The sequence below is a fragment of the Typopeltis vanoorti genome, chromosome 23 (assembly GCF_054136105.1).
Source record: "Typopeltis vanoorti isolate ZY-2024b chromosome 23, IOZ_Tvanoo_1.0, whole genome shotgun sequence".
Classification (NCBI taxonomy): Eukaryota; Metazoa; Arthropoda; class Arachnida; order Uropygi; family Thelyphonidae; genus Typopeltis; species Typopeltis vanoorti.
The window spans coordinates 68,909,331-68,935,234 of NC_143571.1; the positions used below are offsets into that span (position 1 = coordinate 68,909,331).

Consider the following 25,904-nt stretch of genomic DNA (forward strand, 5'->3'; position numbering starts at 1 on the left):
ACCATCCTTGTTGAGTCCACTTCCTTTCTGATTATAATCACTCATCATATTCTCAAGAAATATTCCAATATATGCATAACCACACTTTTACATAATTTCCATGAGGCAATCTTTGGAAGTTTGTGTTAAAGTGTAGTTAACCAGGGCTTGAAGACTAAACTTTCTACTTGCAGAATGGCAAATTGGTGAAATGAGTTGGCAGAGATGTTCATCAGTGCTTTGTGAGCCAATAATGGTTCGTGTGGACCTCCCACGTTGTCTTCGTGTTCCAATATAATAATAATAATATGATGATGATAATGAATTAATACACAATTTCATGACTAGTTTTTCTATTCACCAACCAAAAATTGGCATTGTCTATTTTTTGACAGGTCCGATTTATTCAACTTATCTTTCAGTCATAGAAAGCATGCTAAACTTCATATTTAATTTACCACTTCTAATAATAATGTGGACCACATCGATTATATATAATAGGGAAGGTAGCACACAATGAATTACACCTGATTTAACATTAAACAATCTTTCTATACATCAGTTATAAAACTGCCAGTTTGCAACTTATATTTATAAGGTAGATACTGATTCATATAAATATAGTACTGATTCATATAAAGGCCATTCCATTTATGGAATGGCCTTTATACAAATTCAGAACACTGAATCTGTGTAGTCTAAACACCACAAGAATTTGGTATTTTGAATGATTTTCACTTGTTTCACAGTTTTTCACTTGATAATCTACCATATGCTTTTTTTTTAAGATCAAAAACATCTAATTAGATATGTTTATTATACTCCCATAAATCTATCACTGTTTTTTTGTTTAAGTAAAAATCAAGCTGGGCAACCCTGTTTAGCTGAATCCTGCTTTTACTTCACATTTTTCCCTTCAGCAACAGTTCTTAACCTTTTCTGAAGTATGCCTATATTATTATTATTATTTGTTATTATTATTATTACATGACACCTCCAGGGAGTCCAGGGACTCATTGAGGGAGGGCACCCATTCCACAAGTCTGTCTCCATCACTCAGTCCTCCAGCTACAGTGAATCACAACATCTACACAATGCCATCTGTAGCCCACCACCACTAATATTTTCAAAGACAATCATAAACATTCATGCCCACGGCGGGATTCAAGACCATGGCCTTTTGGCTGGAGAGTGGATACGCTAACCACTTGGCCAACCAGGTTGGCAGTATATGTGTGTTTTTTTTTTTTAATTTTTTTATTTATTTATATCTTTCCTGAATCCTTATTAACCTGGCATTAATAAGGTGGTGGTGTCACAGTTATTTCTTTTTATATCTTTGGGGTCTGCGACATCCCGCTTTACTAACACCGGGTTAAGGTGTTAGTAAAGCGGGATGTAATAATAATAACTGTATAACTCTTGCATTCGGTTTTTTTCTCTCTTTTAATTATTTGAGAATCTTCTTTGTTAACAGCCCAGGAAAAAATTCTAATATATAGTCATTATGAAACTTTTCTGCCACCCTATACATCATCATTTCAGCATTATGATAACATACCTCCTGAATGTTATTATTATTATTATTCAGTACCTATTGAGTCCTAAGACTCGAGTAGGCCTGCCTTAGACAACAGAATGTGTCATATATTTTTTTTTTTTTAAACTCATTTACTGTGTGTACTCTCACCACCCTCTCAGACAATACATTCCATTCCCCCCCCCCTCAATGTGGGACTTATGTTCATGGTGGAAGGTACCCCCCCCAGTGATGATATTGCTCTTTTGTGCACTTTCTTCCCATATTCTTCACTCTACTTCTGAGTCTTTTTTCTTCTCTTGTCTTCCTATAATCACTGGTATCCCATACTCTGCCACTGTATTTGCTATGGGGTGCAACCCATTGATTTCAAGAAAGCAAAATCCTTTTGTGCTGAGCTAGAAATCTTTTTGAGCATGATCCTTCATCCTAGAATTTTTCAGGTGGCTCTTCACAAGACCCAACTGAGTATAGCTACCATAGACACATCCAGTGGTGTGCTTGACTGGCTCACATGAGCAAGTTGTTAAACCAACAATGGCTTTAAAATGTAGAACAGTGCACGTGCACACACACACACACACTCACTTCAATCCATGATGGCTAGCACAATTTGGACAATAAACTTGTATATAGTGAGGTGGAAAGTCCACCTGGGACATGCTTATTTCAGCACTGTTTGTGCTTCTTTTTCCCATGCCTCTCTTCTCTATGCAGCAGCTGTAGTACAGGATTATCTCCATTAACAGTTTTACAGGAATATTATTTTTCAATCAACATCTGCTTAACTTTGTCTGGTCTGCTGCTTCTTAATATTCCTGCTGCTCGACATCTGTCAAACATTTTGCATTTATGAAATTGTTGGGAACATAATAAGATCATAACCCTAAGAAGAAGCAACCCAGTCAAATTTAAAGAAATGTTTGTTGATAATGGGAATTGTTTATACTTTAGGGAGAGGGTGGGGTTGTAATTTTCATAAAGGGAAAACCTGCCATGCTTTCTTTCTTGTTTTTTTTTCTTTTTTTCTTTTATATATATATATATATATATATATATATATATAGCATGCCAGTTATTAAAAATTTACCGGCACTCCTCCATTGGACACATCGCATAATAACAGAAATAAGAAACATCTGACATTCATATAGGTACACCATTATTCCTTATCAACATGCAAGGTAGAAAAAGGCCATTAGGGAAAATGTCACTTCTTTATTCAGAAGGATGGACAGGATCTTCATAACAGTTAAAAAAAACTATATTCTTTTGGACACGTTATGTTAATAACACTCCAAAAATATTTGCAAGCAGCATTCATGGGGAGAATACCAATTACAGTAACACTCAACTGTTCTAAAGATTGGAATCTCAGATATGTTCAGAGCTTAAAGATAAAGTGCATCCTGATACATAGGAATGGTAGCCTGGTTCCAACCACGAATATTATCCTTACTTTTGACACATCTAAACCTCCAACAAGTGTAAAAGCAGGATGTCTTAGGCTATACGTCTCTAATCCACTATCATCATCATCAAATTCCTGACATGTACCCTCAAGGGGTGTACAGGATATGATAGTACTACATGAAAAATTTACATCATTACTAACTTCCTATCTACAATTTTCCTCCATATCAGTCTGTTACTTGTCAAGACTCCAATATTATCATTATCAGATCTTATATTTCTATTGTCTAAGGCACATTGTACCATATCAGTCCACCTATATCTTGGTCTTCCTCTGGGTCGTTTTCCTCAGGACTCTCATATCTGCGGTCTCTAGTCTTTGGTCAAGTGTTTTACTTCTGACCCAGCTCTCAGATCCATAAGTTAAAATTGGTTTGAACACTGCCTGTATACAGTTAATTTAGTGTTTTGACTACTTTCTCTCTTATTCCATATACATTTATTCAGTTGACTTCCTACCATACCAGCTTTGTTGATTCTGTTGTCTATTTCCATATTTAATTTACCATCTTCACTAAAAATCGTGCCTAAGTAGCTGAAATGTTTTACTTATTCTATGGGTTCTCCATTCACAGTGCACCTGATATTTTCAATGCTTCTGCCTATTTTCATTATCTTTGTCTTTTTATTGCTGGCCTTCATACCATATCTATTACACCAGTTATTCAATTTAGTCAGAGAATCTTGCAGACTTGTAGCAGATTTATTTAGAAGTATAACATCGTCCGCATAAAGCAAAGAGCTGACATTAACATCTCCAATTTTGATATCATGTTTAATGCCACTTTCCTTCATAATGTGATCCATATAGATAAAGAATAACAGAGGGAATAATGTACATCCTTGTCTGGCACCAGATTTAACATTAAACCATCTTCCTGTACTTCCTTCAATTCTAACTGCTGACTTACAACTCAAATAAAGACTAAGTATTGCTTGATATAATGCCCCATTGATACCATATAATTGTAGCGTATTGAATAGCTTCTCTCTTGGCACCTTGTCATATGCCTTTTCCAAATCGACAAACCTTAAATACAGATCTTTGTTATATTCCCGTGATTTCTCCACTATTTGTCGTAAAGTGAAGATCTGATTCTGACAGCCTCTATTTGACCTGAATCCAGCTTGTTCTTCACCAAACTTTTCTTCCACAATTCTTCTCAACTGTTTCTCAAGTATACTTGCATATATCTTAGCAGGAACACTCAGTAGGGATATACCTATGTAATCCTTACTAATTCTCACACTCAGTTTTATTTCCCTTTTTATATATGGGTACTATGAGAGCTCTACTCCAATCATCGGGAATTTGTCCCTCTGTCCAGGTCTTTTGAACTATGCAGTGCAACCACTGTAAGAATTTTATACCATACTTCAGCATTTCTGGTCGAATATCATCTATTCCTGCTGCCTTTTCACATTTCAAGTCTTTGATGGTTTTTTCTACTTCAAGTATGGATATGTATTCCTGACTGCATGCCTGGTCAGTGTTTTTTATCACTATGCATTAGGTCAGGGCTTGGACATTAGGTTAGGGCTTCTGACCTAATGTCCAATCCTCACCTTCTCGTGGCGCACCCTGCTGGGTATCTACTTGGATATTGAGCAAGCGAGGATGGGCTGGCAATTTGGGATTTAGCCTACCAAATTGTATTCTTATTGGTTAAACCAAAATAAAAAATGATGGTACAACATGACAAAATTTCATGCCGGCTGAGGCATCGCCCGGTATTTTCTAAATATTCTAAAGCCCTTCAGTTGTTTGCATTCCTTTAAAGGCTATGTGGAGGTCTCCTCTCAGTTATACAGCTTTGACCCTTAAGCACCCCCTTTAATCCACTAAGATACTTTAAATGTCAGAAATACTCATGGCCAGCTGCTTATCATGGTTCTACTGTCTGTACTGATGTGGTATTAGAGGGCATGATAATAACACTTGCTCTGCAAAGAAACATAAATGTGTTGAGGATAAAAAAGATATACAAAAGGGACTCTGTATATCTTTGTTAATGAAGTATCCAGAAAAAATAGATACTTCATTAACCACTGAATTGATAGGTAACCTGACCTATACATATCCAGTGATGTATTAAACATTTTTGTAGAAGAAGAGATGTGCATTGGCCTTCTATACTTTCCGAAATCATTGAAAAATACGAGCCAGATAAAGATAAGCCTTCATCCTCTTTGAAATTGGATAAATCTACGAAGCCATATAAATAGCTTCAATATTGAAGTGTGATAGAGTTCCATCATGGAAGATGTTTTCTACATGATTTGGAAAGGTCCAGTAAGCCTGTTTGTAAAAAACTTACAGTCCTGTTAATCTATCTCCAAAGATACATCCCCCAGTTGATGGAGAATTTCTGCTGATGTTTTCACTGAATAACTACGTGTGAATTTTTATTATCCCACATGTGATTGTTGTAATAATTGAAAATACCATCATTGGTGAATATTTTCATGTTTGTGAAAAGCACATGAGAGAAATTGTTGGTTCCAAATACATTGATGTAGAAACCACAAAAAAATACAGTTGACATGGATGATTGGTAATAATTGGTGCAGGACACTTCTATATAGCTGCTTTGGAGGAATAGTGCTCCACAATTTCTGTGCCACAAAATGAAGGAGACAAAGAACCATGAAAGTACTGGAAACTGAGCAAAACATATTACTTATAGTGGCATTCGGCACACTGAGAAAGTCTCTTGATAAACCCATCATGCTTCATGTGCCATTGGTATGTCCATAATAAAATTGCTTATCAGCCAATTCAGTAAATATGAACTTACTCCCCATTTCAAAATACCCACATATATGATTTAGCAAAACTAATATGAACTGCGATTTCTCAGGGCAAATCTGTTGGACTGAATGCAACTCCAGGCACATCTTGATTCTGTTTGCTTACAGTAATGATTCATTGAGTTCTGTATGGATTCAGTGTTTGTGTTGCAAATACAAAAAAAAAAACTTTGTCTATCTAGGAAATGCTAGGTTTCAGGATACATGTTTATTGGGACCTTTTTATTAAGTTTCGAGGTATAGAATACACCACTGTTGTTACTCTCCACTATTATTACTCCAAGGTTATTAACAGGAAATCTTGGAATCACTCTGTGTAATAAAAATTGACTATATTTTGTAAGGATGTGCCATGGATTTCTAACAGAATGGACGATTGTGCTTACATACATAACAATGTTCATTCCTTTCACAAATTGATTTCCTCAAACAAATCTTGAAATATTCTAAGATTTGTTTCAAATATAACATGTAGTGCAGTAGCTGACACTCGGAGCTCTGACCTTTACCAAATGAAACATTTAAAGAATAAATCGGAAAGCATGTGAGAAATTGCTTGCTGAAGCCATTTTCATACATCCAAAGACATACGTCTTTGGATGTATGAAAATATGTACTGCTTGAAGAATGGCATAATATTGCTGCTTGAAGCAGGTTCAGAGGGATGAAAAGTATGGCATATGAGCTGTGTGTTACAATAAAGGCTAAAGGTGAGCTTACACTATATTAAAAATGTCATTGTGGTCATTTTTCCATTGTGTTCCATCACTTTTGGAAAAAATGGTGTATATGTAGGTATGGAAAATTTTTTATTTAATTTTAAAAAATATATTTTTTTTATCCATATAATAATTTTTTGTGTTATTAATTTCAGGTGTCCCCCACTGATTATCATCGCTTCATATATAAATGCCATTCTTGTCTTCTTGGTTTCAAACGAAGAGGTATGCTAGTTAATCACTTAGCCAAACGTCATCCTGATATTCGTCCTGAGTCTGTGCCTGAATTAAACCTGCCAATATTAAAAACAACACGAGACTATTACTGCCAGTATTGTAACAAAGTTTACAAATCTAGTTCAAAACGTAAGGCACATATATTAAAAAATCATCCTGGAGCAGAACTGCCAATGAGCAATAGGCGAAAGGTATAAAGTTACATTTGCTTGCTTTCCTATATTGAAAAATTTTTAAACTTTAGTTCACTCTCATTATTATGAGCATTTTTATGGAAAATTATTGAAAATAATTTTTAATAAAATGATTATATATTGCAGGGGGGTATTCCAGAGATTCCAGGAATGCCAAATCCCACCTTCTCCCAAACTGTAGGCAGCATCACTACACATCCTCATCATTGCAGTTGGTGCCATAAACAGTATGCTAGCAAGGCAAAACTACTTCAGCATCAAAGGAAAAAACATATGGATATGTTGGCTCTTACTTATGTTACATCTGGCACAAAAGTAAGAAATGATATTTATGTAGGTTTCCAGGTTAGATATTTAGGATTTAATTGTTATTAAAACGTTCATTTTAAATAAAAATTTCTCTCTCTCTCTCGCTCACTGATATATAGATATTCAGTCCTTGACTTACAACCACTCATACTTATTACAGCCATCTAGTCATAAAAAAAAGTAAGAAGAAATTAATACATTCATTTATGCATTATTTAGTACTACAATAAAACTTTTACTGTACTTTTTTTGGCTTGCATCTGTGGAGTATGAGGGTGGTCTGAAAAGTTCTCAGCCTGGACCATAGATGGCAACATCTTTTTTTTTTTTTTTTTTTTTCTAAGTTGATACTTCTGTCATAAGCATCCATGTGAAATTGCAAGTTTCTATCAAGTAGTTTGTTTTTTTACAGCTATCTGAAGCAAAAGTATTGTCTGTATCCCTTGAAATGGATAAAATTGAGTATCGTGCGGTTATAAAATTCTTTGTAAAAGAAGGTTTAACGGCAAAAGAAATTCATTTGAAGTTCATAAAAGTTTATGGGCGCTCTTCTCCTTCGTTTTTGACAATTAAAAAATGGCTGCCAAGTTTAAATGTGGTCATACCAGCCTTGAAGATGATCCACGTGAAGGATGTCCAAAAAAAAAAGTGTAACATTGATCAAGAAATCATTGATCAAGTGCACAATATGGTATTGGATGACCGGTGAGTCAAAGTGCATGAAATTGCTGAGACTATAGGCATTTCAAAAGAACGTGTAGAATATATTTTGCATGAAGAATTGCAAATGATATAATATAATAGTGATATAATGACATAGTGATTTCCAATTTATGACTTTTCAGCATTTGAACAAAACCCTGTTGTAACTTGAGGGCTGACTGTGTGTGTGTAATCGCTCACTCCTCCTTGTGGGACACCTGTTTGTGGTGGAGGGAATCTCCAATGGTAGTGGTACTGATCCTTTGCATTCTTAATCTTTTTTCTTTGCTTTTCTTCTGTAGTTCTTCACTCTACTTCTCCTGTGTCTTTTTTTTACTATCCTGTCTTCCAGACTGTTATCACTGGGATCCAACACCTAGCTCTGCCTTTCTGTTTGCTGTGCAGTGCAATCCCTGGACATCTGTAAAGTGGGATCCTGGTAGTGTTGCACTACTCTGGCCTATGCTTCAGCAAGATGGCCAGTCCTGGATGGCCTGGCCAGTATCAATTATTAGCTAATGGGCTTGCCTACAAGGGACAACAGTGTTGCAGTAGGTCTCCTACCCCATGGTCTGGGGATGAGACTCAAGGCTTGTGGTGCTGGTATAGCATCCAGGATAACTCTGGCATTCCACTTCTGAGTGTATTTGTTGCTTGCTGCTTAGTTGGTGTCCATGTATAGCTCTGTGGTGGGTAGAGAGTCTAGTAGGGCTGAAAAAAAGAATTCATAGAGCATGGATTCTTCATTCTCAAGTGTATCAGGAGCCTCACAAGGCCCCAACCGAATATTGATACCATAGATACATCATTTGATAACAGAAGTAAGAAACAAAAGACATCTGACACCAATATCAATTTAACAGTGTTTCTTATCATGCATACAACAGGTGAAAAGCCAACTTTAAGAAACTTTTCTGGTGAAAAATTATTATTATAATTATTTTATGGCATCTCCATGGAGTCCAGATCGTGGGAGACTCAAATTAATCATTGTACACACAAATCCTATTGTACCTCTCCTTGAATCCATTCACCATCAGGAAACTCACAATCCATTCTGGCAACCCACACCACTCTCTGGTACAAAAAGTCTGATCCACACACTCTTACACAACTTCCACAGATGACTGCTAGTTCTCTATTTGTCATATATTGAAAATTTTCACTGGCATCAATTTTATAAAACCCTTTTAATATCTTAAAAGTTTCTATCATGTCCCCTCTTTTCTACCTATCAATTAAACTTTCTAACCCACAAACCTTCAACCTATCCTCGTAGGGAGTATTCCACGGACCTGTCACCATCTTGGTCACTCATCTCTTAATCTTTTAAACCGCCTTTTGGTCTCCAAGAAACCCGACTAACCAAATCTGTGCACAGTAGTCAAGATGTGGCCGAATCATAGCATTATAAAGAGGGATAATAATTTCCTTATCTTTACTTGTTAGCATGTTTTTCAACATCCAAGTAATCAGTTGAGTTATTTCATCAACTTTTGCGGTATGCCCTCTGAACTTTAACTTTTTGTCCACCATTATCTCAAGTCTCTAACCTCATCAATTGCCTGCAAAAGAATACCATCAATATACACCATATGCAACCCTTTCAACCTAAAGTGCATAACCTTACATTTTGCAACATTAAATCAGCAATCATTATCCTTTGCCCACAATGGCAATTTATTTAAATCATCCTGCAGGATGATTTAAATAAATTTTAAACTATTGCTCTCTCCAGTTTTGCATCATCAGCAAACAACTGAATATCTCCTCTTAAATCTTTCCCTATGTCATTGATATACAAATTACAGAGTAGTAGCCCTAGTACCAAACCCTGAGGTACTCCAGTAATCACTATCATTCTCCTAGACTCCATTCCATATACTACTCTCTGGTGTCTGTCTGTCAGCCATCCCCCTATCCATACTATTAGCCTCATATCCATTCCCATCCTCTCCAGCTTTTGTAATAGTTTTCCATGTGGTATTTTGTCAAATGCATCGCCAAAGTCGAGCAGTATCATTATGTAGCTAGCCATTACCTTTATCCAATTCTTTTGTCACTTTATTATAAAATGTAAATAGGTTACTAAGACAGACCTACCCTTTACAAAGCCATGCTGCCTACTATAGAGTATCACATCCTTATTTGACCAACACAACCCTTTCACCAACTTTTCCAATACTTTAACAACCATTCCTGATATATTAATTGATCTGTAGTTTGCTACATGGAGCCACCTTAATGCAATGGTACTATTTTACCCTCTTTCAACTGCCTTGGAACCTTGCAAGAGCTGAGACTTAGATTGAACAACTTAGTCAGAGGCAATGTCAATTCTCTTGCACGTTCACGTAGTACATGGGCTGATATGCCATCCAGTTCCACTGCTCTGTTCACATTCATATTTTTTTAATATGCTGAGCACCTCCTGTTCATCTACCTCAATGTTGATATGTGTCTCTGTAAAATCTCCACCTGTGCAATACCTATCCTTCTCATCCATCTAGGATGGTTGAGTCCCCTCCTAATGAGGGGTTACTGGCATATTAATGCAGCCGGTTGTTTGCCACTCCTCTACTGCATCCCCTAAGAGCGATATTCATGACTGTATCTGCGTGTGTTTGCCTGCTTGTAGGATGAAAAACCGAAGACCGGCTAACTTGGCTATGACTGAGGAAAATCCTTAAGCTCCTCACGTCATTGACGGGAATCAAACTTAGGACACTCCTTCCCCAGGCATATGACTGCGAAGCGCATAGCCACTAGGCTAACTGCGCAGACCTGTGCAATACACCTGCAAAGTGATTACTCAGCAACTCAACTATTTCTTTGGTTCAGTCACCTTCTTACCATGAGTTTTGTTTAAAGTCATCCTACCATAGTCATTTTTCCCTCTTACTTGCTTCATAATGAAAAAACCCTTTTGGGTTTACTTTGATCTGTTTAGCTAATTCTCTCTCTCTCTCTCATAATCTGATTTGGCCTTTCTTATGCCATACTGGTCATCCTTCTTCATCATCAGCAATACCCCACCTGCTGTCCTGTTCCCTCTATCCTCCCTGAAAATACAATACCCATCGGAGGATGTAATTATAAATGAGGTGTCAAATCATCCACCAATTGGTGAAAGTGACCATGAGGTGATTACCTGGGTGGTTGCCAGCAGTGCAAGGACCCCTGTGAAAAAAGGGTATATGTGGAACTACAAGGGGGGTGATTATGAAGAGCTCAAGAGACAGCTTGCAGATGTAGCATGGAATGAGGAGTTAGCTGGAAAAGAGATCAATGCAGCTTGGGGGATTTTCAAAAACTATTTAGTAGATGCAATGTCTAAATGTATACCACGGGTGAGAAGGTTAAATAAGGTAGGTGTGAGATGGATGAATAAAGAGATTAAGCATGCAATACAGAAGAAAAAGGCATTGTGGAGACAGCATAAGAGAAGTGGAAGTAACCAATTTCATGAGGTCTACAAAGACCAGGCAAGGAGGGTGACTTGGTTGGTGAGAGTAGCTAAAGAGAGGTATGAACAGCAGTTAGCTAATGAAGCCAAAAAGAATCCTAGGGAGTTCTTTCGATATGTAGCCAGCAAAAGAAAGAATGATTATGGAAGGATGACATTGATTGGAGGAAATGGTATAAAGACAGCTGTTGCAGAATGTGTTGTGGAGATACTTAATGAGCAATTCATAAAGATCTTTCAATCTTGTGAATGTGACTTCATGGAGAGATTAAGAGCAGTTGATGATGGGGAGGAGAGACTGACTGTAAGTGAGCAAGAGGTGTTTGGGGAGTTGAGTAAACTAGATGTAAATAAGGCTGTGGGACTTGATAATATATCACCACGTATTCTGAAGGAGTGTGCCAGAGAGTTGACACCTGCCTTGACATATTTTTTTAATACGAGTCTTGCATTTGGTCAAGTTCCTAAAGAGTGGAAGGAGGGCAAGATTGTGCCACTTCATAAAGGAGGTGATCGAACTCAAGCATCAAACTATAGGCCTATCTGTGTGTCAGGTGTTGTGGTTAAGTTGTTGGAGAAGCTTGTGAGAACTAGGATCCAGAGTTGGGTTGACAACAATGGTATAATCTTTGATGGACAGCATGGATTTGCTAAAGGGAGGTCATGTTTTAGTAATCTACTTACTTATTACAATAAAGTGACTGCTTCCTTGGACAGAGGAGAAGGATACACAGTAATATACTTGGATTTCGCAAAAGCTTTTGATAGAGTACCTCATGATAAGTTGACAGTCAAACTAGAGCAGATGGGGTTGGATATTAGATTAGTGCATTGGATTGGAGACTGGCTATCTGATAGGTATCAACAAGTTGTGTATGGGGGTGCAATATCCAGGAAAAGGAAAGTCACTAGTGGAGTGCCTCAGGGGTCTGTTTTAGGGCCATTACTATTTAACTTATATATTAATGATATTGGTGAAGATTTGGATGGAGATATTCAGTTGTTTGCAGATGATGCAAAGTTGGGACGAACCATAAAGAGTAGTGAAGATGTTGTGGCCTTGCAAGAAGACTTGAATAAATTGAGTGATTGGGCAAGCAAATGGGGATGTGAGTTCAATGTTGCAAAATGTAAGGTTTTAAAATTTGGAAAACAAAGATGGGATGCAGAATTTATGCTTGGTGAGAATATATTGTTGGAAGTAGAGGAAATAAGAGATCTGGGGGTGATAGTGGATAAGGATCTAAAATTTAGGGGACACATCGCCAAAATTGTGAAGACAACACAAAGACTTCTGGGAATGATGCGGAGGACACTGACATGTAGAAGTAGGGAGATACTTGTTCCAATGTATAAGGCTTTGATTAGGCCACACTTGGACTATTGTGCCCAGATTTGGTCACCGGGTTTTCAGAAGGATGAAGAGATGTTGGAAAGGGTCCAAAGGCGACTGACTAAGGTAGTTTCTGACCTCTGGAATGTTGAGTATGAGGAAAGATTGAAAAGATGTAATTTGCAGAGTCTCGTGGAGAGAAGGAAGAGGGGAGATATGATAGAGACCTACAAGTTGGTAAGGGGTTGTTATAGGATCAATGGTGGAGAAGTTCTACAGAGAATAGTGGGAGATCAGGGGAGAACCAGAGGTCATCCCTGGAAACTGTATAAGGAGGGTGTGAGTAAGGGAGTGAGAGGCAGGTTTTTTTCGTGCAGAGTTGTGAGTGATTGGAATGCCTTGCCTGAGAGCGTGGTGTCTGCAAGTAGTTTGAATGTGTTTAAGACACGGTATGATGAGATGTGTATGTAAGATAAAGGACCTCCTAGATGAGTCTTTGACTCCATGAGGTCTTGTTTAATAATAATAATAATAATAATAATCCCTGTAACTATATAATTTTCACTCAACCAGATCTCACTGATACCTATAATTTTTAGCCAAGTCAAGCTAACCAATGCCAAAAATTCCTCACCCTTATTCCTGATACGTCTCACATTTGTGTACATGGATTTCAACATCCCTTTGTACCCATCTTGTAATGACATTACCAAACCATTCAAATTGAAAACCTGTGAAATCCCATTCAGCATTGCATAATCATTACTGTACACGTGCTCATTTATCACAGGGATGGCCAGATGCATGCTTGCTTTCATCCTCCCTGATGTCTCTAGTTTTCCTGGTTTTGCACTACCACATTTTCACTAAACAGTGCTTTCTCCAAATATCTAACTCCAGAACCATTTAAATGTAGTCTGTCAGGCATATATTATTATTATTATTATGTAACACCTCCAGGGAGTCCAAAGACTCATCGAGGGAAGGCATCTACTCTACAAGTTTCCGTCTCCACCAACCGCAACTACCTTCATCATCTACACCAGCGCCGTCTATCCCAGACCACCATCACTAGTATTTTCACAGACTATCACAAACATCCATGCCCATGGCGGGATTCGAACCCCCGACCTTTTAGCTGGAGAGCGGATACGCTAACCTCTCGGCCAACTAGGCTGGCATACAAGTCCTTTTGTCCATCAAATTCACTCCGCACAACATCATATCATTGGGTAGAATACCAGTCGTGCAACATCTCATAAAACACTCAGCTCATCTAGAGAAGTGATATCAGAATGGGATCTCCTTGGTATTCCTGATGAGGAGATATGTTCAGAACTAAAAGAACAAGGAGTGACAGGTATGAAGCACCATTCAAATTGTAGGAACAGTTACTTGGTTCTGACCAGGAATATCATCCTTACTTTTGATACACCTACATCTCCAACATCTGTAAAAGCAGGGTATCTCAAATGCCCCCTCTTAGGCTCTGCATCTTAATCCCCAAAATCTTTGAAATGTTAGAAAATGAACATGTTCAAACTGCCTGTCATGGCTCTACTACCTGTGCCTAATGTGACAGCAAAGAACACTATATTAAATCTCTCTCTGCCAAGAAAGCTAAATGTGTCAACTTGTCAGGGGGATCATCCAGCCTACTCTCATGCATTGTCATTTGATTGTAAATTCTACCTGTTAAGTAATGCAGCGTAGACACTGCATTGTTGAACTTACTTTTTTTACACATGATATATTATTTACAAATTTATATCTTTAATGTTATACGTTATTACATTGTGTTCTACTGTAACCTTTGATATGATTTTTGCTGTCTTTGCACCAATAAACCATAAATCAACCATCCATTACTTGATACCTTGTGGTTGGGAAGACCGGGCATGAATTCCATCTAAGACACAAAGAATCTTGATCAAAGCTTTTCAGTTGAAAGTGAGTTAGCCGGTCTCATACCAAATGGTGGGATTTTTCCATTTGAAAATTTGATTTCTTCATTCCACAAAACAGGCAAACTGATCAGGAGAATACACAATTGATATCCATAAGTAACTGCCCTATCGGAGCAATAATAAAGTTTCAAAGAAGTCAAGTTACTTGGCTTTGACAGGCCATTGAATCTAAAATGCAATGGGAAATGGGAATACACACATATATGTATTTATTTGGAGAGAGAGAGAGAGATAAAGCAAAGGCCTGAACTCTGCCATACATACATCACATCAGCATCTTCATTGGTGTTTTAAAAACTAGGCATTCTTTTTTACTGAAGATGCTGCATTTCTTCATCTAGATGGTTATCTGTACAAATCCATTCTGCTCATCCTTGAATTACTTCACATGTTTCAGGTGGTGCACCTAACTCCTAAAATTTCTTGTGCTGTTCCTTTTCTTTGCATCTTTTCTGCAGGAACCTCCATGGACATTGCTCTACCATACTTGCAAAGCAATGGCAGTTTCCACTCTTATCGTTAAAACATGAGCAGTAGCTGCCTAACATCCCTTTTCATCTCAACTGCAAATGCACCAAACCTGCTTCTGTTCTCTGGAACAGCCTTCCTCATGACATGTTTCAACTACAACTCCAGCTTTTGCTTTTCAAGAAATATGTTAACAGCTTCCTTCTTTCTTTCTAGATCTTACTTACTTCCTACACATGGTACTCATGTGCTGGAAGTTCTTCTGTCTCTCATTTGTGGAATTGATATTTTAAAAAAATATATAGATGTACACATTATTTTTTTTAAGCGAGACCTCCAGGGAGTCCGGGACTCGTTGGGGGAGGACACATACTGCTTGCACACACAGCATCTAATGGCAATCCATTCCAGTCATGCACCACTCTATGAGAGATAAATCTAGATCTAACCCCCCTTCTTGGCAGCATTCATTTTCAGCTTCCTAGGATGCTCTCTTGTCTTTTCTCCACCCTTCATAAAATTAAAAATTCTATCAATGAGATCCTGTATGACCCTTTTATGAAAGTTTTAGGTCTCAGTCATCCCTCTTTCTCCAGTTTGTTAATGTCTGCAGTCTGCATATTCTGTTCACAGTCTGTCTTCATAATCATTATTCCATAATCATAATATCAGTTTTAACACACTCCTTTGCACTCTCTCCACCTGTATCAGAACCACAATCGTCCAAGTGAGGTCTTATCAAGGCCTTGTTATTGATGCACAGATAGTGGGTACTGGGCACCCACTTGTCAGTCATAGAAACAAATTCTCATATTATGGGCAGAATATAGATCTTGCTCGACAGATTGAAGAGGAATTTGGGACAGCTCCTCATTTCACTAGTGCTACCATTTCCCTTAATGGTGTATGGTGCACTGAGAGTTAAAAAGACTTGACTTCTATAGGCATTACTTTGGCAGACATTAAAATCTTGTCACTGAGTTTTGCAGGGAACACTGGTGGCTTGGTGTCATCATCAACAAATGACTTCTAGAATGCCTCGTACCGGCATGGAATAGATCTTGATGTATTTTGGCTTCAGCCTTTCTGACCTATTGGAGAAAAGGCCTTTGCTCTGGTAGACCATAGTATGTATTTCAGTGTAAAGACTTAAAATAAAATAAAATAAAATTCATTTCAGCATTCAATTATCTTTTGAGCTGTATTTACTGTCTTTGCTATGTGACCCCTGAACTTCAACTTCCTATCTACTAATACTCCAAGATTCCTAGCCTGATCAGTTTCTTCTAGTATAATTCCACAATATAATACAACATTGGATGTCTAATCACACCAAAGTGTGATTAGACATCCATGACCTTATATTTATTAACAGCGAACTGATAGTCATTTTCACATGCCCACAATTAAAGCCTATTCAAATCATTCTGCAAGTTCTGCATATCAGCTGCATTCCTGATTACTCTACCTATCTATGCACCATTGGCAAATAGCTGTATGTCACCTATCAAATCCTTCACAGTGCCATTAATGTAAAGACTGAATAACAATGGACCAAGGACTGATCCTTGTGGTACACCGCTGGTTACCTTAAATTTTGCAGACTCACATCCCCCATATACCACTTTTTGATATCTGTCGCTCGGCTATCCTCTTATCTATGCTGCTAATATTTTACAATCCAAACCCATATTCTCCAATTTATACAACAGTCTTCCATGCTGCATTCTGTCAAAAGCCTTAGCAAAATCCAAAAGTATCATGGTGTATCCATTCCCCTTGTTTAACTCAGTGGTAACGTTATTATAAAATGTGATCAATTTGCTAAAACATGGCCTTCCCTTGGTAACCCATGCTGTTTGTTTCAAAGTACAGATTCTCTGTCAACCCATTTCTGAATGCAAACCCTAACCAACTTTTCCAAAATCTTTACCACCACTCCTGAGATATTGATTGGTCAATAGTTAATATATCAGTTTTAGCACCACTCTTGTGCAATGGGATTACCATACATTCTTTCCACTCCTATGGGATCTTCCCTGTTTTGAGACTCAAATTAGATAACCTGGTCAAAGGAATAGCCAATTCAGGTAAACACTCTTTTAGCATCAGTGCTAATATCCCATCAGTTCCTATTGCAGAATTCTTATTCAGTTTGCACAACAGCTCTTGTACTTCCTGCTCTTACACATGAGTTTCCTCATACAGTGAAGAGGTAGTGGTGAATTCATTGTTGCATATACCAGGTTGATAGCTTTTAGCAAAATGGCTACTCATTAGTTGAACAATCACTTTTGCATTCAGTAAAGTTATTCTTTCAAATGCATTATTTCTTTTACTTGCAGCATAATGATAGAATTCTTTTGGCTTGTCTTTAACTTGCAGAACCAGTTTCTTTTCATACTGAGACTTTAGCTTTCCATACAGCACTTGTGACTCTTCTGGCCTGCTGCTTATAATTTTCATAATGGACATTATCCTTATGCACACAGTATTACTTCCACACCATCTTTTTCTTATGAATCTCTTGCTTAATCATATTACACATCCATTTTCACTCCTGTTCTATTTATTCTTCGAACTCGAGGAACATATTCTGATATTTCATCATTTAAGTATTTTTTAAACACTTCCCACCCACCGTTGATATCCTTCCCATCCAACAACTGATACCATGGTGCAGAACCCAGCATACTCCTCGGGTTGTCATAATTTCCTGCTTTGTAGTTCTTCATGTAACCTTTTCTGAATGGAACATTCATGAACTTAACCACTTCCCATGTGAGTACCGCATTATCACTGCCTCTAACTGGAGACAGATTAGATATGTCTTTAACAGAAACACCTTCTGACACTATGATTAAATCTAACACTCTTTGATCTTAAATTCCTTCTGTCACATGATGCTTGAGGAAGTTGTTTCGTAACAGCTCAATAAATTCAGTTTCATTCTTCTCATGAGATTTTGCTGCTACCCAATCAATGTTTGGATAATTAAAGTCCCCTATTATGCTTACTCTTTTCGCGTTCATACTTGGTGATGCATTTCTTCATCACTCGCAACCGATCCACCAGGATCCGCAATCCACTAAGATACATATAGGTGTGTGTTATTACTATTATTAACAAGTGATATATAGCTCTTTGAACTCACTCACTCAAGACATACAGCACTGATTAGACCTTTCCACAAACATTTACCAAATGTCCTGGAATGAATGTATAAAATAGTCTGCCAGTAAGTATTTCTAACCACATCAATACTTAGATTCTAGAGATGACCTAGAGTTCTTTCTCACAAGTATGCTAAACCTCACTGTAAGATTTCTTTAGCATCTTTGTGTTTCTGCTATATTATCTCTATTCTCCTCTGTCTGCTTTTCAAATTTCAGAGATTCCCCCTGTGTTTCAATTCTGTAGATATCATCTTCATTACCTTGTGCTGAACCTTTTCAACTGTCTCCTCATCTCCATAGAACCCAGATGACCATATCTGAGTATAGTAGTCTACATGTAGTATTTATCAATACTTTATAAATGGGGGGGGAATAACTTTTCATTACTTCCAGTGTTCTCTTTAATATTGTAGTCATCGAATATTATGCTTTAACCACCTTAACAGTGTGGCCTTTTTATGCCATTAAGTCTGTTCAGCATCACTGCTAGGCAATGCTGAACAGACTTAATGGCCACTTCTAGCTTTATTGACCATTTAAATCAAACTCCCATTAGTATAATGATTTGCCAATGATATCCTTCATCAGTTCAAAATACGTGATCTTGCACTTACACCGTCTGTCCAAAAAGAAACCGAACTTTTCGACAATAGAAGAAACTAGTGGTGCCACCTGTTATCGAAAGCAACAGCCTTCATTAGTTTTGTGTCAACTGTTTATGACATTTGTTTCATTAGAAGCCGAGTTATAGTGCCAAGAGTGAAGTGTGTTTTGACAAACGGTTGGAAAATGAGTTTCAAACAGAGAGCTGCGATTGACTTTTGTGTTAAACTTGGCAAAAGTTTTACCGAAATGCATCAAATGCTTCAAAAAGCATACGGTGATGAATGTTTATCCCATACTCAAGTTTACGAGTGGTTTATGCAATTTCAAAGTGATCGTAAGATGCTTGAGAACAATGAAAAACCGGACTCAGTCCAAAAATTGGACTGAGTGAAGTTAACATCAAAAAAGTGCGTGATTTCATCAAAGAAAACCTGAAATCGTCTATGAGATTGATTGAAGATGAATTGGGGATTCCAAAATCAACTGTGCACAACATTTTGACTGAGAGTTTGGGCCTTCGTAAATTGAATTCATGATTTGTTCACCATAAATTGACCAACGACCAAAAAATGTATCAAATTGAACACTGCAAGGACCTCATTAAAACAGCTTCAAACGATGGTGACGAACCATGTTACTGGTGACGAAACATGGTGTTTTGGGTATGAGCCCGAAACAAAGTGCCAGAGTGCGCTTTATTTTGGTGCCAGAGTGCTCCAAAATAAAACACAGTTCACCTGTGTTTTATTTTCTATCAAAAGTTAGGTTTCTTTTTGGACAGAGGGTGTAGGTACATAGAACTGGTATATTATCTATTCAAATCATCCTACACAGTTTTGTATATTATTATTATTATTAATATCAGACATTATTATGGCTCTTCTAGGAAGCCAAGAATGCATCAGTGAAGGGCCTCTTTCAGGTCATGGAGTGCCTAATTGCTTATTATTTCTCTCTTTGAAAACATTCGCTGAAGATGCACTCACAAGAACCACATGTAGCCCATACCACACACACCATGAGAACAATCTGAATCTGACATGCTTGCTAACTGCACCCTTACTCAGTTTCCATTATCAATGTTGTCTCACTTATATTTGTTCTGTAAAGATCCCCTTGTCATGTCTCCTCTCTTCTGTCTGTTACTGAAACTTAGATCACATTCTTCCTTTAGTCTATATTTTTATGCCAAATATCATTCTTAATTATCTACTTCTTTGTCTAAACCAAGTGACCATATTGGAGCACACAGTAGTTGAGATGTGTTGAATAACTCCAATGTTGAAGAGTACATTAACTTGTAAGAATAAGAAAGTTATTCTTTCACTATACAAAGTTTTGATAAAACGAAAAAATAACTTTTTTATTCTTACTACATTAACATCACAAGTTAATGTACTCTTCAACATTGCAGTTATCCAACACAATGACTTAATTACCTTAGCACTATCTCTATAAAAAAAAAAAAAAAAGTTTCTAGCTTCGTTGACCACTTTTACCTAATTACCATTAAATAAAATATTCTATCTGTAATGTTCTAGTTCCACAAGGCATACATAATGTTGCCGTATAAAATTGGACTTTGTGCTGTACAAGAGGCGTGATGCCAGGGTCAGGGGTACACGCTATACTATAATGGTGACAACAGAGTTTAGATATAATCGAATTCAGGCATAGAATTCGGTTCAGAAGCTTGCATGTCCTACCATACGATCGGCATGGGACCTGGACAAGTTGAAAACAGCAGAAGGCAAGCAGGCTTTCCAGTTAGAGTTGCAGAATCGTTTTGGGGAGTTACAGGAGGGAGAGGATGATCCAGATGGGATGTGGGACACCATCAAAAATACGGTCGCATTAGCTGCCTCAAGAACTGGGGGGGGGGGGGGGACTCGACTGCACCTCTTTGTCCTATCCATTGTGTCCCTGCAAACTCTCAAGGTAAGCTCTCAGGATCCCCTTGTTGGTTTTAATTCTACCTAAATGCTCTCTACTCATCACATTCTATTCCTGTAAGAATACCTTCTCTGTGGGCCACCTTTTGATGATAGTGGTGGGGGAATCTTCCAGTGATATTTCTGGCTCTTTTTATTCTCCTCTTTTTCTATACTTTTCTTTCTCTATTATTTGCTGTACTTCTGAGTCTTTTTTACTCAGTTGTCTTCCAGACCACCATCACAGAAATCCTGCACCATATTTGCCATGTCATACATCCTATGGACATCCAGAAAGAAGGATCCTGGTAGTCTTGTATTACTTTGGATCCTGGTTCGACAATATGGGTGGTACCAGATGGCCTGGCCATGAACTGTTGGCTACTGCATTTGCCTGCAAGTGATTGTAGTAAATCTCTTTTGGATAGGTGCCTTGCTGTATAGCATCTGGGGTATTCTGGGCATTTTACTTCTGTGTGCATTTATTGTTTACTGGATACCGGATATCCATGTGTGGAAAATCTATTTTCCAACTGCAAACTTGACAAAATGTTTTTTTTTTTTTTATTTAAGAAAAAATAATTTTATAAACGCTACAAAAAATTAATGTAACAAATTATATTTTTCAAAAAAATCAATGTTGATTTTACTGTTCTTCCTATTATCATTTATTGACCTCTTCTTTTTGGAATGGTTTTCACGCAAAATAAATGTTCTCCAAACAACTATATAGCATTATGATCATTTTATGGAACTGCTATTAACTTATTGGGACGGCCAGCCTGGTTGGCCGAGTGGTTATCGTATCTGCTCTCCAGCCAAAAGGTTGCGGGTACGAATCCTGCCATGGGCATGGATGTTTATGATTGTCTGTGGAAATTATCGTGGTGGTGGCAAGTGTTAGATGGCGGTGGTGTAGTTGGTGGATTTGAATGGTCGAGACAGAGAGATGTAGAGTAGGTGTCCTCCCTCGATGAGTCTTTGGACTCCCTGGATGTGTCACATAATAATAAAAATAATATCATTAAAATAATTTGGGCGGGGGAGTTCTTTGGTGAATACATTGTTTCATGGTAAGCAGCATTTTGCCTAATTTGTCGTCCCATCCTTATAAATATTCCATTGTTTATCATCATCCATTACAACATATCAAAGCCAATAGGGAATATGTCACTCTGCTTTATTCAGAAGGGTTTACAAGCACTTGCAGGACCTCTCAGAACTGTTAAAAAATTACATTCCAGTGATATTTTTATTGAAATATCATGACAGCAACACTAGAAAAACTCCTGTTAGTAGCATCAGTGGAGACGATACCAATTACAGTAGCACCTCATATAGCACAACTATTCTATAGTAGAAATATGATGATATCAAAATAGGATCTCCTTCATGTTCAAGATAAGGAGATATCACGCCCATAGAAGAATACTGCCATAACTGAAAAATACACTATTTTCAGGAGAGAGTTGTAGGGGTTGCAATATGTTCGGAGCTTAAAGATTAAACAGCGACAGGTGTGAGATGCAACTACAAATTCACTCATATACCATAGTAATTTAAATTCTGATAATATATAGTTAGGGTGCTTAAAGGTCAAAGCTGTATAACTGAGAGGAGACCTCCACATCACCTTTAAAGGAATGCAGAGAACCGACCAGGACTTCTGATCTAATGCTCAATCCTCACCTTCTCGTGGTGCACTCTGTTGGGTATCTACCTGGATACTTAACGAACGAAGATGGGCTGGCAATTTGGGATTTAGCCGACCAAATTGTATTCTTATTGGCTTAAACCAAAATACAAAATGATGGTACAACATGGCAAAATTCATGCCGGCTGGGGGCGTTGCCCAGTTAAACAAGACCCTGGTTGTTTTTGCCAGGGAACCAGGGCGAACAGCGAAAAGTCAGCTACTAGAACAAATCTGAAAACACATCCCAACTCATCAACACTGGAGTTAAAGATCGGTACTATCAACATAAGAAGCCTAAATGGCAAAGAAATGGAGCTGGCTGAGGAATTAGAAAAGTACCAGATGGACATAATAGGGGTGAATGAAACAAAAAAGACCAAAACTGGTGAGATCTTTCTGAGCAATAAATATAAAATGTTATATTCAGGCAATGACAATCAAGGAAAAGGAGTAGCCATAGTATTCAACACTAAATACGAGGCTAATCTTCTTGAATGACAGGCAGTCTCAAGTAGAGTGATGTGGGCAAATATCAGAATGGGGAACAAGACAATGAGACTTATTTGTGCCTATGGTCCCACAGAAGGTTCTACCAAGGTAGAAGTGGAGGAATTTTTTGAGGCTTTAATGAAAGCAACTGACACAATGAAAAGGGAGAATTTAGTCCTTGTTGGGGATCTAAATAGCAGAATAGGAAATGATTATCAGACATACTAAAATATTTTGGGAAAATTTGAAGAAAATAGCAAAGCTAATAACAATGGTAAATACCTGTTGGATTTCTGCTCAGGACATGAACTGGTTATTACTAACACCATGTTCCAATATAAAAATGTTCAGAAATTCACATGGAGAGAAGAGTCAAGGAATAAGAACAGTCTCATTGACTATGTTATTGTTCAAAGTGATGTTTTTCCTGGTGCAGGACACGAGAGTATACAGAGGATTTGAAATTGGAAGTGATCACCATTTAGTCTTGAGCAGGATAAAATTCAATTTCATATTGAAAAGAATAACATGTAAGAAAGTTTTAAAGCGAATAAAAGTTGAGCAGCTCTCAGATGTGTAGACTAAAATTATACACAAAAATTATTGAAGAAAAGTGAATGAGTTTGAGAACAGGAACCAAACCTTGGAGATTCGGTGGCAAGCCTTGAAGAAAACCCTGATTGATTCAGCCAGAGAGGCATGTGGTGAGGTTTTCTGCAAGGATATAAAAATTAGAACTCCATGATTGACACAGGAAGTTAAAGAAGCAGTGAAGGAAAACAAGAAAACATATCAAAAGTTCCTGGCAAATAAGTCAGCTTGTGCTCTTAGTGAACATAGAGACAAATGTAAGAAAGCTAAACACTGTATAAAACTGGATGAACAAAAGTCATGAGAGGACTTTGGCAAGAACATAGAAAATAAATATCAAGAAAGTGGCAAAATATTCTGGAGGTTGTTGAAGAAGCTTAGAAATGGAAGAAAGAGTGCTGTAAAAGGAGTTAGAGATGATAAAGGTGACATGAAAACAGGAGAAAAAAGATATCCTTGAAGTATGGAGTAATTACTTCGAAAAATTGCTAAATGAAACGAGCAATGATAGCAGAGTGGTAAAAAAACATTCAACAGGTATACAGTCAGGAATACATATCCATACTTGAAGTAGAAAAAACCATCAATGACTTGATATGTGGAAAGGCAGCAGGAGTAGATGATATTTGACCAGAAATGCTGAAGTATGGTGGTATAAAAGTCTTACAATGGCTCCGCCGCATAGTTCAGAAGACTTGGACAGATGGACAAATTCCCGATGATTGGAGTAGAGCTCTCATAGTACCCATATATAAAAAGGGAAATAAAACTGAACATGAGAATTACAGAGGTATTTCCCTACTGAGTGTTCCTAGTAAGATTTAGGCAAGTATACTTGAAAAACGGTTGGGAAGAATTGTGGAAGAAAAGCTTGGTGAAGAACAAGCTGGATTCAGCCCAAATAAAAGCTCTCAGGATCAGATCTTCACTTTACACCATATAGTGAAGAAATCATGGGAATATAACAAAGATCTGTATTTAAGTTTTGTTGATCTGGAAAAGGCATATGACAAGGTGCCAGAGAGAGAGAAGCTATTCAATACACTACAGTTATATGGTATCAATGGGGCATTATATCAAGCAATACTTATTGAAAATTTATTTATCACTAGGTTAGACTATAATAGATTTAGTTTAATCCTTTATCCCAGTGAGAGCAAACAAAGTTTGCACCTGAAAATATCTTCAGGACTAAATATAGTGTTGTACTATCTTATCCAGTAAGTAGTGCAACACCAAGGCAACTCGTGGCAAAGGTGGAGCAAGCTACCAGGCACTTCTAACCCAGTATCTCCCATAATGCAAAACACATTTCCTATGTGGATATGTATACTGTTATGCATTAAAGGGATTGGCCATCTACCCAGACTAGTTTCGACCTTTATTGAGGTCTCTTCAGTGGGAGCCAGGCCCACCTTTGCCACGAGTTGCCTTGGTGTTGCACTACTTACTGGATAAGATAGTACAACACTATATTTAGTCCTGAAGATATTTTCAGGTGCAAACTTTGTTTGCTCTCACTGGGATAAAGGATTAAACTAAATCTATTACAAGCAATACTTAGTCTTTATTTAAGTTGTAAGTCAATAGTTAGAAGTGAAGGAAGTATGGGAAAATGGTTTAATGTTAAATCTGGTGTGAGACAAGGATGTACATTATCCTCCTATGTTATTCATTATCTGTATGGATCACATTATAAAGGAAATGGTATCAAACATGATATTGAAATTGGAGATGTTAATGTCAGCTCTTTGCTTTATGTGGACGATGCTATTCTTGTAAATAAATCCGCTACAAGTCTGCAAGATTCCCTGACTAAAGTGAATAACTCTTGTAATAAAAATATGGTATGAAGGTTAGCAATAAAAAGACAAAGACAATGAAAATAGGCAGAATCGTTGAAAATGTCCACTGCGTTGTGTACGGAGAAACTGTGGAACAAGTAAAATATTTCAGCTGCTTAGGCACGATTTTTAGTGAAGGTGGTAAATTAAATATGGAAATAGACAACAGAATCAACAAAGCTGGTATGGCAGGAAGTCAATTGAATAAACTCATATGGAATAAGAGAAATTAGTCAGAAAACTAAATTAGCTGTATACAAAACAGTGTTCAAACCAGTTTTAACTTATGGATCTGAGAGCTGGGTCAGAAGTAAAACACTTGACCAAAGACTAGAGGCTGCAGATATGAGAGTCCTGAGAAAGATTAGAGGTA

General features: G+C 37.5%; 1 protein-coding gene across 3 annotated transcripts in view; it reads left to right on the top strand.

The window, feature by feature from the left end:
- Positions 1–25,904, top strand: part of LOC150093934 (uncharacterized) — a 513,542-nt gene that overhangs the window by 441,757 nt on the left and 45,881 nt on the right. For all 3 annotated transcript variants that reach the window (XM_090412955.1, XM_090412957.1, XM_090412956.1), the window contains exons 20-21: positions 6,678–6,950; positions 7,080–7,268. In XM_090412955.1, the coding sequence (XP_090269081.1) occupies positions 6,678–6,950; positions 7,080–7,268 (462 nt within the window). The remainder of the gene's footprint in view (positions 1–6,677; positions 6,951–7,079; positions 7,269–25,904) is intronic.